This window comes from Anolis sagrei, chromosome 6 (assembly GCF_037176765.1).
Source record: "Anolis sagrei isolate rAnoSag1 chromosome 6, rAnoSag1.mat, whole genome shotgun sequence".
NCBI lineage: Eukaryota > Metazoa > Chordata > Lepidosauria > Squamata > Dactyloidae > Anolis > Anolis sagrei.
The window spans coordinates 34,120,604-34,134,207 of record NC_090026.1 but is presented as its reverse complement, the minus strand read 5'-3'; the positions used below and the strand labels follow the sequence as shown (position 1 = coordinate 34,134,207).

Genomic DNA, 13,604 nt, shown 5'->3' with positions numbered 1-13,604 from the left:
GGTCCAGATTCATCATTGTTTGAGTCCAAAGTGCTCTCTGGATGTAGGTGGACTACAATTCCCAAACTCAAGGTCAATGTCCACCAAACCCTTCTAGTGTTTTCTGTTGGTTCTGTGTGCCACATTTGGTTCAATTCCATCATTGATGTAGGTGATTTGGTTCAATTCCATTGGGATGTAGGTGATTCCCAATTCATGCCAAGTTTGGTCCAGATTCATCATTGTTTGAGTCCACAGTGCTCTCTGGATGTAGGTGATTCCCAATTCCCAAACTCAAGGTCAATGTCCACCAAACCCTTCTAGTGTTTTCTGTTGGTCCTGTGTGCCACATTTGGTTCAATTCCATCATCGGTGGAGTTCAGAATGCTCTTTGATTGTAGGTGAACTATAAATCCCAGCAACTGCAACTCTCAAACGTCAAGGTCTATTTCCCTTGAACTCCATCTGTGTTCATATTTGGGCATATGAAATATTCATGCCAAGTTTGATCCAGATCCATCATTGTTTGAGTCCACAGTGCTCTCTGGATGTAGGTGAACTACAACTCCAAAACACAAGGTCAATGCCCATCATTGTTTCCCTCGAACTCCATCTGTGTTCATATGTGGGCATATGAAATATCCATGCCATGTTTGGTCCAGATTCATCATTGTTTGAGTCCATAGTGCTCTCTGGATGTAGGTGAACTACAACTCCCAAATTCAAGGTCAATGCCCACCAAACCCTTTTAGTGTTTTCTCTTGGTCATGAGTTCTGTGTGCCATATTTGGTTCAATTCCATCATTGGTGGAGTTCAGAATGTTCTTTGATTGTAGGTGAACTATAAATCCTAGCAAATACAACTCCCAAATGACAAAATCAATTTTTTGTGAGTGATGATCACTCCTTGGCTTAATCTTGTGGCCAAATTTGTGGGCAATTCATTCAGTGGTTTTGAGTTATGTTAATCCCACAAATGAACATTACATTTTTTTTATTGAGATAGATAGATAGATAGATAGATAGATAGATAGATAGATAGATAGATAGATAGATAGATAGATAGATAGATAGATTTGTGACAATTGAAGTAGAAGCAATAGTGGAAAAGTAGTCTATCCATTCAATTTTTTAAAACACACCAAGCCCCGCCCACTCCCCGTAGGACACGCCCCCTCTGTTTACCCAAATTGAGGTTCTATTTGGGGACGTCGTTTTCTATTGGCTAAAAGAAGCCCCTCCCCTTTTTCCCTTCTGATTGGTGTATCTCCATCGTCGTCCTCCCTTGATTTGCTAGAACGCAAGAGAAGACCATTCCCTTGCTTTGGATTGGTTTTCTGTCATGCCTTCCTCCAGTTTTGTAATCGGCCGAAGAGAGAACGAAACTGCGGGGTGGACTTTGACTCTCTTTAGGTTCTACGCATGCGCATTAAATGGGTAGAAGGTGAGCTGAATGTTGGCTTGCGGGAGACGTTTCAGGCTCGGTGTTTTGGCTCCCGTCGGCCTTCGTAGTTCAGGCCAAGCTGGAAACTCTTCTCATGCCATGGACCTGGGGCCCCTTCGGAAGAATTACAGGGGAGACGAGGAGGTGAGCGAGGAGGATTGGGACCCAGAATCCCCTTTCTCCATTGCAGGGGCTTAGCATGAAGAAAAGGCTGACTGGTTACCAATAAATGGTATCTCTGAGCATGTACAGAGTGTTTTCTTTACCAAAGAGAAATGAGCAAGAAGGAGCCAACCATAAAGTAACCAAGAGTGTCTCTGAGCATGTACAGAGTGTTTAGCAATAAGAAATTAGCAAAAAGGAGTCATTCATAATGTAATAGAGAGTGTCTCTGAGCATATACAAAGTGTTTTCTTGGCAAATGAGAAGTTAACAAGAAGGAGTAATTGATAATGTAACAAATGATGTCTCTGGGCATATACAGAGGGCTTTTTTAAACCAATGAGATCTTAGTCTGATGTGTGACCTCCAAATCTGAGACATTAATTTCAATCTATGGTAATTGTACTTAATTTCTAGTATGCAATTATTTATTTGGATTGCCCCCTGGTTTTTTATTTGTTCGTTTTTGTCGTGTCAGGAGCGACTTTTTTTTTTTTGAGAAACTGCAAGTCGCTTCTGGTGTGAGAGAATTGGCCATCTGCAAGGACGTTGCTCAGGGGACGCCCGGATGTTTTTGATGTGTTACCATCCATGTGGGAGGCTTCTCTCATGTCCCTGCATGGGGAGCTGGTTCTCAACCTTTCTATTGCCACAACCCTTTAATACAGTTCTTCATGTTGTGGTGACCCCTAACCATAAAATTAGTTTCATTGCTACTTCATAACTGTCATTTTGCTGCTGTTATGAATAGCAATGTAAATATCGGATATGCAGGATGTATTTTCATACACTGGACCAAATTTGGCACAAATTCTCAATACACCCAAATTTGAATACTGGTGGGATTGGGGGAGGGTATTGATTTTGTCATTTGGGAGTTGTAGTTGCTGGGATTTATAGTTCCCCTACAATCAAGTTCTTGGTGGGATGTTCTGGGTGGGATGGGCATCCCAAGCCACCTTCCCTCTCTCCTGAGGAATCTGTACAAGGACCAAGTAGCAACAGTCAGAACTGACCACGGAACAACAGACTGGTTCAAGATTGGGAAAGGCGTACGGCAAGGCTGCATACTCTCACCCAACCTTTTTAACTTGTATGCAGAACACATCATGCGATGTGCAGGGCTGGATGAATGCAAAGCTGGGGTGAAAATTGCTGGAAGAAACATTAACAACCTCAGATATGCAGATGACACCACTCTGATGGCCGAAAGCGAGGAGGAGCTGAGGAGCCTTCTAATCAAGGCGAAAGAAGAAAGCGCAAAAGCCGGGTTGCAGCTAAACGTCAAAAAAACCAAGATTATGGCAACAAGAATGATTGACAACTGGAAAATAGAGGGAGAAACCGTGGAGGCCGTGACAGACTTTGTATTTCTAGGTGCAAAGATTACTGCAGATGCAGACTGTGGCCAGGAAATCAGAAGACGCTTACTTCTTGGGAGGAGAGCAATGTCCAGTCCCGATAAAATAGTGAAGAGTAGAGACATCAGACTGGCAACAAAGATCCGCCTAGTCAAAGCCATGGTATTCCCTGTAGTCACCTACAGATGTGAGAGCTGGACCTTAGGGAAGGCTGAGCGAAGGAAGATGGATGCTTTTGAGCTGTGGTGTTGGAGGAAAGTGCTGAGAGTGCCTTGGACTGCGAGAAGATCCAACCAGTCCATCCTCCAGGAAATAAAGCCCGACTGCTCACTGGAGGGAAAGATACTAGAGACAAAGTTGAAGTACTTTGGCCACATCATGAGGAGACAGGAAAGCCTAGAGAAGACAATTATGCTGGGGAAAGTGGAAGGCAAAAGGAAGAGGGGCCGACCAAGGGCAAGATGGATGGATGGCATCCTTGAAGTGACTGGACTGACCTTGAGGGAGCTGGGGGTGGTAACGGCCGACAGGGAGCTCTGGCGTAGGCTGGTCCATGAGGTCACGAAGAGTCGGAGACGACTGAACGAATGAACAACAACAACAACAATCAAAGAGCATTCTGAACCCCACCAACGATTGAATTGAATCAAACTTGCCACACAGAACTCCCATGACAACAGGAAAATACTGGAAGGGTTTGGTGGGCATTGACCTTGAGTTTTGGGAGTTGTAGTTCACCTACATCTAGAGAGCACTGTGGACTCAAACAATGATGGATCTGGACCAAACTTGGCATGAATTCTCAATATGCCCAAATGTACAGACTAGTGGAGTTTGGGGGAAATAGACCTTGGCATTTGGGAGTTGTAGTTGCTGGGATTTATAGTTCACCTACAATCAAAGAGCATTCTGAACCCTACCAATGATTGAATTGGGCCAAACTTCCCACACAGAACCTCCATGACCAACAGAAAATACTGTGTTTTCTGGTGGTCTTTGGTGACCCCTCCGACACCCCCTCGCGACCCCTCCAGGGGTCCCGATCCCCAGGTTGAGAAACACTGTGATAGAGGGAGCTCATCGTGCAAAAAGCCACGTTAAGTTATTTAAATTATTAGTTTGGGATGATTTGGGCATATTCAGGCATCTGTGTTCTTGATGTCATAAATATGTGTTAAGCGGCAACATATTTTGTCCCTTCTCTCCATCAAGAGGTAAACTTCATGGGGGGATAATTTTCTTTAAATATGGAGATACTGTCAAAAACCCTAGGAAATTAGAGTTGAAATTACATGGAACGCTTCATGGCCCTCTCTTTCAGTGGACTACTCCCCATTTGTTAAAGGAGAGACAGGAATAGTATAAGCCCCTTCCTTGTGAATTTATGATCTCAAATGCCTGGATAAGTGCTTTTTGAGGCTGGGAAGGCCAATAAAATGGTGGAACCCCAAAACCAGTTGTTGGCTTCAACTCCCAGAAATCCCAGAAACACATGGTTGGCTTCTATGACAATGCTGTTTGTTTCTCTCCCCAGGCCTTTGAAGAAAAACACCTCATCTCCCTTAATCCCATAAAGCAGTTCTCCGCATGGTTTGAGGAAGCAATGAAATGCCCATCCATTGGGGAAGTTAATGCCATGTGCCTGGCCACATGTACCAGGTAGGAATCCTAATTGTTTTCATTCCTTCCTTATTGTATTGATTCTTATTTGTGTGACTTAGAAAAAACTGTGTTTATTCCTTCCCAGGGATGGCAGACCTTCGGCTCGAATGTTGCTTTTGAAGGGCTTTAGTCAGGAAGGCTTCCGCTTCTTCACCAACCATGAGAGCAGGAAAGGAAAGGAACTGGTGAGTGTTCACTGCTTTATTGGGGGGGGGGGGGGGGGGAAGCAGTATATAAATAATATTATAATAATAATAATAATAATAATAATAATAATAATAATGGAAAGACTCTGGCACAAGCCAGTCAGAATGGTCCCAGTGGTGATCGGCACACTGGGTGCAGTGCCTAAACACCTTGGCCTGCACTTAAACACAATCGGCGCTGACAAAATTACCATCTGCCAGCTGCAGAAGGCCACCTTACTGGGATCTGCACACATTATTCACCGATACATCACACAGTCCTAGACACTTGGGAAGTGTCTGACGTGTGATCCAATACAACAACCAGCAGAGTGTCTGCTGTGGACTCAACTTGTTGTGTTTCTAATAATAATAATAATGATAATAATAATAATAATAATAATAATGCTGTCCTGTTTGAGAAACGTATGGGAAAGAGCAAAGATGTCATAGGCTGGCAACTCAAACTGTTTGCTGTGGAGCTGACATATCAAGGCTTATTTAGAAAGAGAGCACAATATTAGTTTAAACTTCAGCAAATATGTAAAAATGTTCACTATTATCACTATGTTACTCTGTGGCAGCAAAACACAGAGATTTGTGGCACCATAAAAGACTAAAAGGGTTTTTTTTGGTGTAAACTTTCAGAGACTCTGTCTACTTATTAGTTTTATATAGTATAAACCAGGCATGGGCAAACTTTGACCCTCCAGGTGTTTTGGACTTCAGCTCCCAGAAATTCCAGCCAGCTTACCATTTTCTGGGAGTTGAAGTTCAAAACATCTGGAGGGCTGAAGTTTGCCCATGCCTGGTATAACCCCATTTGTTCAATGTTTATATCGCTATTTAGTAGGAAAAAATGGAAAGTTGCTTAACAAGTGATTGCTGTTGTGTTTTTGAATTTTTAAGTGCTTGCATGAAGAAAAGTTGGACAAAAACAACATGTTGGGATTGATAAAAGCATGCAGCCTAGATAAACAGATTACTTATATATGAGGATGACAAGATTTCAGCCAGCCAGAATAAAAATCAGCCTCGCAGTGAAGTCTAGTCTATGGAGGGCTAGAAATATGAGAGCTAGAGTGGACAGAAATTGGTAAGCAGGCAAAGAAAAAGTTGAGTGGGAATATAGACAAACCTGTATAAATGAGATGATTGCCTTATCTAGTGAGACAAAAACTTTCTGTTTCATTCTTGTCTTGGTTTCTTTTTCCTTCTCGATTTACAGGACTCAAATCCATTTGCTTCAATGGTCTTCTACTGGGAGCCTCTCAATCGCCAGGTAAACAATCTCCTTTTCAACAACTGAAAATGACTTCTGCAAACAGACTGAAAGTTGCATTAGGGGCACAGGCTACTGTGAGAAAGAGTTTTGAACCAACTTTATCATGCCTTATTCTTTCAGTTTTCCAGTTGCTCTGCAAATGCTTCAAAGCGTAGTTAAATCTGTTGAAGTCTTGAGTAAAGAATTTATTTATTTTTGCTATATTTCTATTCCACCTTTCTTACCCCAGATGGAACTCAAGGCAGCCTTATAACAGGGAACAATTTGATGCCAAACATGGTGGTTGTTGTTGATTCGTTCAGTCGTTTCCAACTTTTCGTGACTTCATGGACCAGTCCACGCCAGAGCTCCCTGTCAGTCGTCACCACCCCCAGCTCCTTCAAGGTCAATCCAGTCACTTCAAGGATACCAAACATACATGTATCAATACACAGTTACAATGAAATCCAAACAAGTAAAACATATTAAAACCAAACAATTAAAACCAGAGAGTTTTCCTATGGCTCGTTTTATGGAGGAAATTGTGTAGACTAGAGAATAAGGACAAAGAACTACCAATACTTCAGCTTTGATATTGCGTATGTCATCAGCCATGTGCTAGTGTCCATGGGAAATGTGTTTGCAAGGCTTAGGATATTGCTAGATTCTAAGATGAGTGGCTTTAGAAAATGAGAGGGATCATTTATCTGCGGAGCAGCAGTGGGAACTCCTTTGGATGGACCATGGAATGGAGTGGCCAAGTAACTCTCAAAGAAATGAGAAAGTTATCACAATTAGAACACAGTAACAAAATATGCCAAGATATTAATTTACTTTAGGGTGGGCCTTTCTTTACCATTTATTTCTGACATATTCAGGGTTAGAACCATATGCCATAACTCCTGATTAGTCTTCCCTCTTGTCTCCCCATTAGTTATTTTTATTGATTTCTTTGCAGGTGCGGATTGAAGGCTCGGTGGAGAGGCTTCCTGAGCAGGAATCTGAGAAGTATTTCCACTCGCGTCCAAAGAGCAGCCAAATTGGGGCCGTTGTGAGTCTGCAAAGCACAGTGATCCCAGATAGAGAGGTAAGGATTGTTCCTTGGGGTTCTTTTCTATGGCCATATACCTTAGGACTAAGCAAAGGCAAACACAAAATTAAAATGTGTCTTCTGTGCCATTCATACCGTTTCCATATAGAATTACCTTTTTTCTTACTGAATGTTTGGTCATGCTTTGTTAATTTACAGAATGTCTCCTACAGAATTCTCCATAGTTGTCCTTCCCATAGTTGTGTGTACGTGTGTGTGTATGATAAGCTTTGAGAAAATAGATTGGAGTTTGGAATCAGATCACCATTCAGATGTTACTCGATTACTGTTTCTGGCATTCCTTACCATTCGGGGATGGCTGGGACTGCTGGGAATTGCATCTGGAAGACCATATGATTCCTATGCCTGCAGTAAATGCACATTGTTAAGGATGACAACAAAAATGCTTATCTCTTACATTATCAGATACAATGATAGATAGATAAATAAATAAATAAGAAACACCAAGTCCCAGTGCTTCTTGTGGGAAGTTCTTTCTTAGAAATGTTAAACAACAATGTTAGATATCCTTCTGTGAATGAGAGATGGTGTTCCTCAGTTTTAGGGCTCACAAACTTTGTGCCCCATCCTACTTTTCAAATGTGTTTGGCTTCCGTTATCATAATTCCCAAAGAAGTAGCCAGTGCTTTTTAAAGCAAGGATTTTTGTTACCGAAAAGTACTGTCTTTCAAACTGGAGCAGGAGAAATATGCTAGCCTCAATGCCAAACCACTGAAAGTTTTGCTTAGTCTTGAGGAGTGAAACTTGGCACACAAACCTCTTCCTCCAAAAGTTGACCACTTCAGAATGTTGAATTTTGTACCAAGAAATTCTGACTGTGCGTAGGCCTGTTTACATTGTTAAATGTAACTGTGCAGTGCACATAATTGAAATTAATAGTTAAATGCAAGCATGTTCTTATATTGAAGATGTTGTTTGAAAGCCCTGGCTGACTAAAAATTCTATGCATATGAGCAAGAAGACTTGTGGAAGAAAGATATATTATTTTTCTCTTCTCCACTGATGGTTTGCTTAGCAGAAGAACACTTTTCCAGCCTTTGAGGTTTATGTGTATTTCCATACTGGCAAAAAGAATGCAGAGATGGGGTGGGGCTTCCCTTCCTTGGTAGCCAGCAGAGAAATACAAGATAATAAAGTTGACCACTTTTTTCGTGTCAGGAGTGACTTGTGAAACTACAAGTCACTTCTGGTGTGAGAAAATTGGCCGTCTGCAAGGACGTTGCCCAGGTGACGCCTTGATGTTTTATCATCCTTGTTGGGAGGCTTCTCTCATGTCCCCAGTGCAACTTATTTACAACATTGCACTACTAGTTTAGAGGTGGTGCTAAGCTTCCTGTTTTACTTTTGCTGTTTGCTTTCTGAAAGTGTTCCTATCCCTTTCCCTTTTTGTTAGTTTTTAAGGAAAAAGAATGCAGAGCTAGAAGAAGCATATCGAGAAGCCAAGGTGCCTAAGCCAGCCTATTGGTGAGTTGGAACTTTGTATGCCTTTCAGCTTTAGATTCTCTTACATTATCTTCCATTTGTTCACTGCCAGCCATAAACTGGGAAATTCATCAATATGTCTTTGTACCCCAGTGAAATGGTAATTTAAGTTATGGGTGGTTAAGACTGTGTTGTCACTCTAAAGCAGTGGTTCCCAACCTTTGGGCTTTTAGCTGCCATAGTTCCTATGTTTTGGACTTTAGCTCCCATAGTTCCTAACAGCTGGTAAGTGAAAATCTGTGAAGTAGGGACGCTATATTAATTGTAATATTTATACATTATTTTAGCATGTAGCATTTAGCATATGTATAAGAAACCCGCATGCACAGTCTAGCCCTCACACTTCCTTACCTGCCTCCAGAGCCACGCAGGCAGCAGCAGCCCAGAGAGGCAGGGCTTCCCTGCCGCGCTTCAGGCCACCGCTCTGCCGGGGTCTACAGAGGCCAGGGAGGCAGGCCTTCCCCACCGTGCAAGTGCTCCAAGGCAAGCAGAGTCGACAGAGGGAGTCCCAGCCCACACACCAGCCTCCCTTTCTGAGGCCCATTGTAATGTAAATATTTCATATTAATATTTATAAAAAAATCCGCGAAACAGCGAGTCCGTATAAAGCAAACCACAAAGTAGTAAGGGAACACTGTAGTAGGTTTAGCAAGATGGTTTCAGATTAGGTCTTGTATTTTTGAGCTCAGGCTGAATACCCGTGTTCTCTCTTTCTCTCTCACAGGGGTGGATACATCCTAAAGCCAGAAGTCATTGAGTTCTGGCAGGGCCAGACCAACCGTTTGCATGATCGTCTTGTCTTCCGGTACCTCCAGGATCCTAGTGTGCCATTGGAGCCCATGACCCGCAAGGCGGAGGGCAACTGGGTGTACGAGAGACTCTCCCCTTGAAAGCCTGTAGAGTTCATTGTCGTTGTGCCATTCTTGTAATATCTGTGCCAAAATCTGTGTTTCTTGCTTCCTCCCCAAGACAGAACAGGTTGCAGGTCAGTGGATAAACACTGGATCTCCCCAGAGGAAGTCTGGGATCAAGTCACTGCACAAACATCTTCACAGGATGATTGTGAAGATAAATGGTGCTATCCCTATTTGAACCTGATCTCATTGGAGATAGGTCAGGTTACAAATGTACTGGCTCAATAGGTGCTTAGGTTAGAAATATGGTACAATTTTATCTACTCTAATTCATTGAACTTTCATTCCTCCCAGACATGACATTGTAGGAATTTATAAAATACAGTTTTATGGCACAGCGGGTTAAACTGCTGCGCATCTGAACTTGCTTACCGAAAGGTTGGCAGTTTGAATCCATGGAGCGGGATGAGCTCCCGCTATTAACCCCAGCTTCTGCCAACCTAACAGTTCAAAAACATGCAAATTTGAGTAGATCAATAAGTACCATTTCTGCGGGAAGGTAGCGGTGCTCCATGCAGTCATGCCAGCCACATGTCTACAGACAACGCTGGCTCTTCGGCTTAGAAGTGGACATGAGCACCAACCCCTAGAGTCGGACATGACTAGACTTAATGTCAGGGGAAACCTTTGCCTTTACAGTTTTATGAGTAGAATCAAGAATTCTATATCTCCTGGGTTTGGGGAGCATGCCTATGAGAGATCCTAACAGATTGGATTCCTTTTGTAATGACTGGATTAACCTGTCTGGTTCTGCCTTGACATTGACAGATAGGTTTCAGTTTTGTATCCCTAAACCTGCAGGCAAGAGACTTTTTTTTATATAAACAGGCTTTTAACAATTGACTGTCTGCTGAAGAGAGGGGCTTTAGCAGGAGGTGCTGTATCTTTTTATCACTGATTTTATGCTGCTTTTAATTGTGTTCTGCTATAATTTGTTTACATTTTGGAGATGCTGAGGCTCACACAGGCCTCATTGCGTGGTTTGCATGTCACCCCAAAGATGTGCTTTGTCCACCACTGCTTTCGGAAGTGCTGTGTTGAGACCAATTATCTTTAACATAGTATTAGGATCTTAGAACATTTACGAAAAAGAGAATGTTTGAACTGCTCCAGCTTCCTCTAACACAGGAGCTAGTGACATCCAGATGGGCCCTGCTGGTCTGAGGGTGGTAGGAGTTTGTAATGTTTGTAAGCCGTAATTTTAAATGTCTGGAAGAGCTAGAAGGTGTGAGAGGGACATACGACATTTCTGCTTGGCTTTTGCTTCTGCTTTTTCAGAGCATTGCTGCTATATTTTTATTCTCTCAAGCTGTAAAAGCTAGGGACTTGATTCCATAGGAAAATTACGTTACATCCATTGAAATCTGATCAGGGCAGCCCATTCCGTGCTTGTATCACAGTCTCAAGAACACAATGGCTTGATCCCATATTGCTATTTTGCTCTGTGTAGCTCATGCTGTAGATTTTATGTCAGAGTTAGGAACTGACTAAACCTCTTCTGAGTGTTCCCTTTCTAAGAAAACCTTATGAACTTAATGCAGGAGCAGAATTCAAAACGATCTTAACAGGTGATAGAAATGGGCCAAAACTAACAAAATGAAGTTCAACAGAGACAAGTGCAAGATGCTCCACTTAGGGAGAAAAAATAAAATGCAAAGATATAGAATGGGAGAAGCTTGGCACAGTAGCAATACATGTGAAAAAGATCTTGGGAGTCCTTGTGAGCAACAAGTTAAACATGAACCAACAATGTCATGCGGCGGCAAAAAAGCCAATGGGATTTTGGTCTGCATAAATAGCAGTCAGGTGCCTAGATCCAGGGAATTCATGCTACCCCTCTATTCTACCTTGATCAAACCACACTTAGAATATTGTGTCCAATTCTGGGCACTGCAATTGAAGGGAGATGTTGATGAGCTGGAATGTGTCCAGAAAAGGGCAATTAAAGTGATCAAGAGTCTAGAGAACAAGCCCTATGAGGTTCAGCTCTTCTGTTTAGTCTGCAGAAGAGAAGGCTGAGAGGAGACATGATAGCCATGTATAAATATGTGAGGGGTAGTCATAGGAAGGAGGGAGCGGGCTTGTTTTCTGCTGTCCTGGAGACTAGGATGCGAAACAATGGCCTCAAACTACAGAAAACAAGATACCACCTGGACATTAGGAAGAACTTATGATCTGAAGATGGTAGGAGTTTGTAATGTTTGTATGTGAGAGCTGTTCAGCGGTGGAACTCTCTCCCCCAGAGTGTGGTGGAGGCTCCTTCTTTGGAGGCTTTTAAACAGGCTGGATGGCCATCTGTCTTGGAATACAATTTTCCTGCTTCTTGGCAGGGGGTCGGACTGGATGGCCCACGACGTCTCTTCCAACTCTATTATTCTAGTTGTCATAAGTTGATAGGTATCTTGAAGTCACAAAAAGCACACAAAAAAAGAATAAATTTTCACTCAGTCCTCGTGTATTTGCAGCAGGGGTGGGCAAAGTGCAATCCTTAGGCCCTTTTTAGGGGTCCCAAGCCTCTTCGGTCAGTTTTTTTAAAATTATTTGTCTCCTAGATAGTGGCACTTTTGTCAGTTTCTTTAGCCTCCTGGCCATTTTAAACATAGGAAAGGATTTTAAAAAACAAATAATTTCTCTTGGGTGTAAAATTTTCTCAAATCTGACCAAAACGTCTTGCTCTCTATGGGGTGTCAGGAGATTTGGAAGACACATTTTGAGTGGTATTGAGTTCTCTAGAGGATGAGTTAATACTGACCCTTAGCTTCCCATCGTTGTCCCCTCTCAATGTGCAGCCCCACGCTCTATATCTGTCGCTCAAGTGGCCTAGTCACCAGGATTCAAAATATTGGGAGTCTGTCAATATTTTGAATCCACCGAAAGAAATTCAGGATCCAGTCTATTGCATCTACCAAAACCAGTATTGACTAGAGAAACCCTGCCTTCTGCCTCTGAGGTGCCTAACCAAGCGTGTCAACCATTCATTATGTTTATGTTGAGGTAGTTTTCAAAAACTTGTAACTGGTTTATCCATTGCCATAAATGGAAGTGCAATAAAAGATCAGCTGATCCTAAGAGATGAGATGCTTACTTGGTAATGTGTGCTATGTAATGTTTCATATAAAATATGTTTGGTGTATGCTGTCCCAGTAATTCATGTCCTTGCTCTATCTGGTCCATCTGGCACCCGCTTGCTGCTGTGTACTAAGTTGGAGTCTGTGCTTATGTACATTGGACAATAAAAGTTAGCTTGCAGTTGAAGGGGAGTGTGGTTTAATATTAACTTTTGTCCAGTTTCTCTTTTTCTTTCTTCCAAAGTGGAGTGTGCCTCCATTTTCTCAAACATTTCAGTTGAAGAATGCCTCCCTCTGGCACCCAGAAGGGCTCTTGTGTCTCTAATCAACTTCACTCCAGATACAAATTCAGCCAGGAAAGCTGGGGATAACTATCCCATTCTTTTATTATTTGATATTTTGCCATCATTTGGAGGAGTATGCTATACATCCACTTTCCGCCAGGAGGAGCTAAGAGAAGAGCGTTTTCCAGTGTGCAGCCCAAGTATCGGTTTACTCTCGGTTGAGTTCTTGGGTTGCGTCCCAGTGAAACTGCAGCCTTGATAACTTTTTGCCCTTTCTCAGCTCCTGGTGCATATTTGCCTTCTCAGTCATCGGTCCCTTGTTCAGTCATCAGGGGTCAGGCTCTCCTGGGGCAGTTCATTAATGAGAATGGGATTCCCTTGGCTGGAAGAGTCCCCAGCAGGCTTGCAAACACTCATTTGTGGAATGCATGCAGAACACATTCAGTTTCCTTACTTCAAGCAGTGGTTTTGTGTATTTTCTGAAGGTTGAAGTAAACCATGTTTGCAAAGCAAAACAATTGGGACAAGAGTTTCCCAGCTTTGTGCAGAACAGCATTGCCTGAAAGCAATCAAAACCAGACCCTCCACACTGTCTTTCCTACACTAGGGATTGGAAAAGAGGTTTCAAGTTACCACATTTTCTATTTTATCTTGGGGCCCTTCCACACAGCCATATAACCCAGAATAT

General features: G+C 42.5%; 1 protein-coding gene across 1 annotated transcript; it reads left to right on the top strand.

Moving 5' to 3' along the window:
- The first annotated feature begins 1,342 nt into the window (after positions 1-1,342).
- On the top strand, positions 1,343-12,819 carry PNPO (pyridoxamine 5'-phosphate oxidase). The gene is made up of 7 exons (XM_060780888.2): positions 1,343-1,567; positions 4,481-4,605; positions 4,694-4,793; positions 6,022-6,075; positions 7,016-7,144; positions 8,562-8,632; positions 9,375-12,819. Exons 1-7 carry the CDS (start codon positions 1,433-1,435, stop codon positions 9,538-9,540), a joined length of 780 nt encoding a protein of 259 aa, XP_060636871.2. The 5' UTR covers positions 1,343-1,432; the 3' UTR covers positions 9,541-12,819.
- Positions 12,820-13,604: the final 785 nt, after the last annotated feature.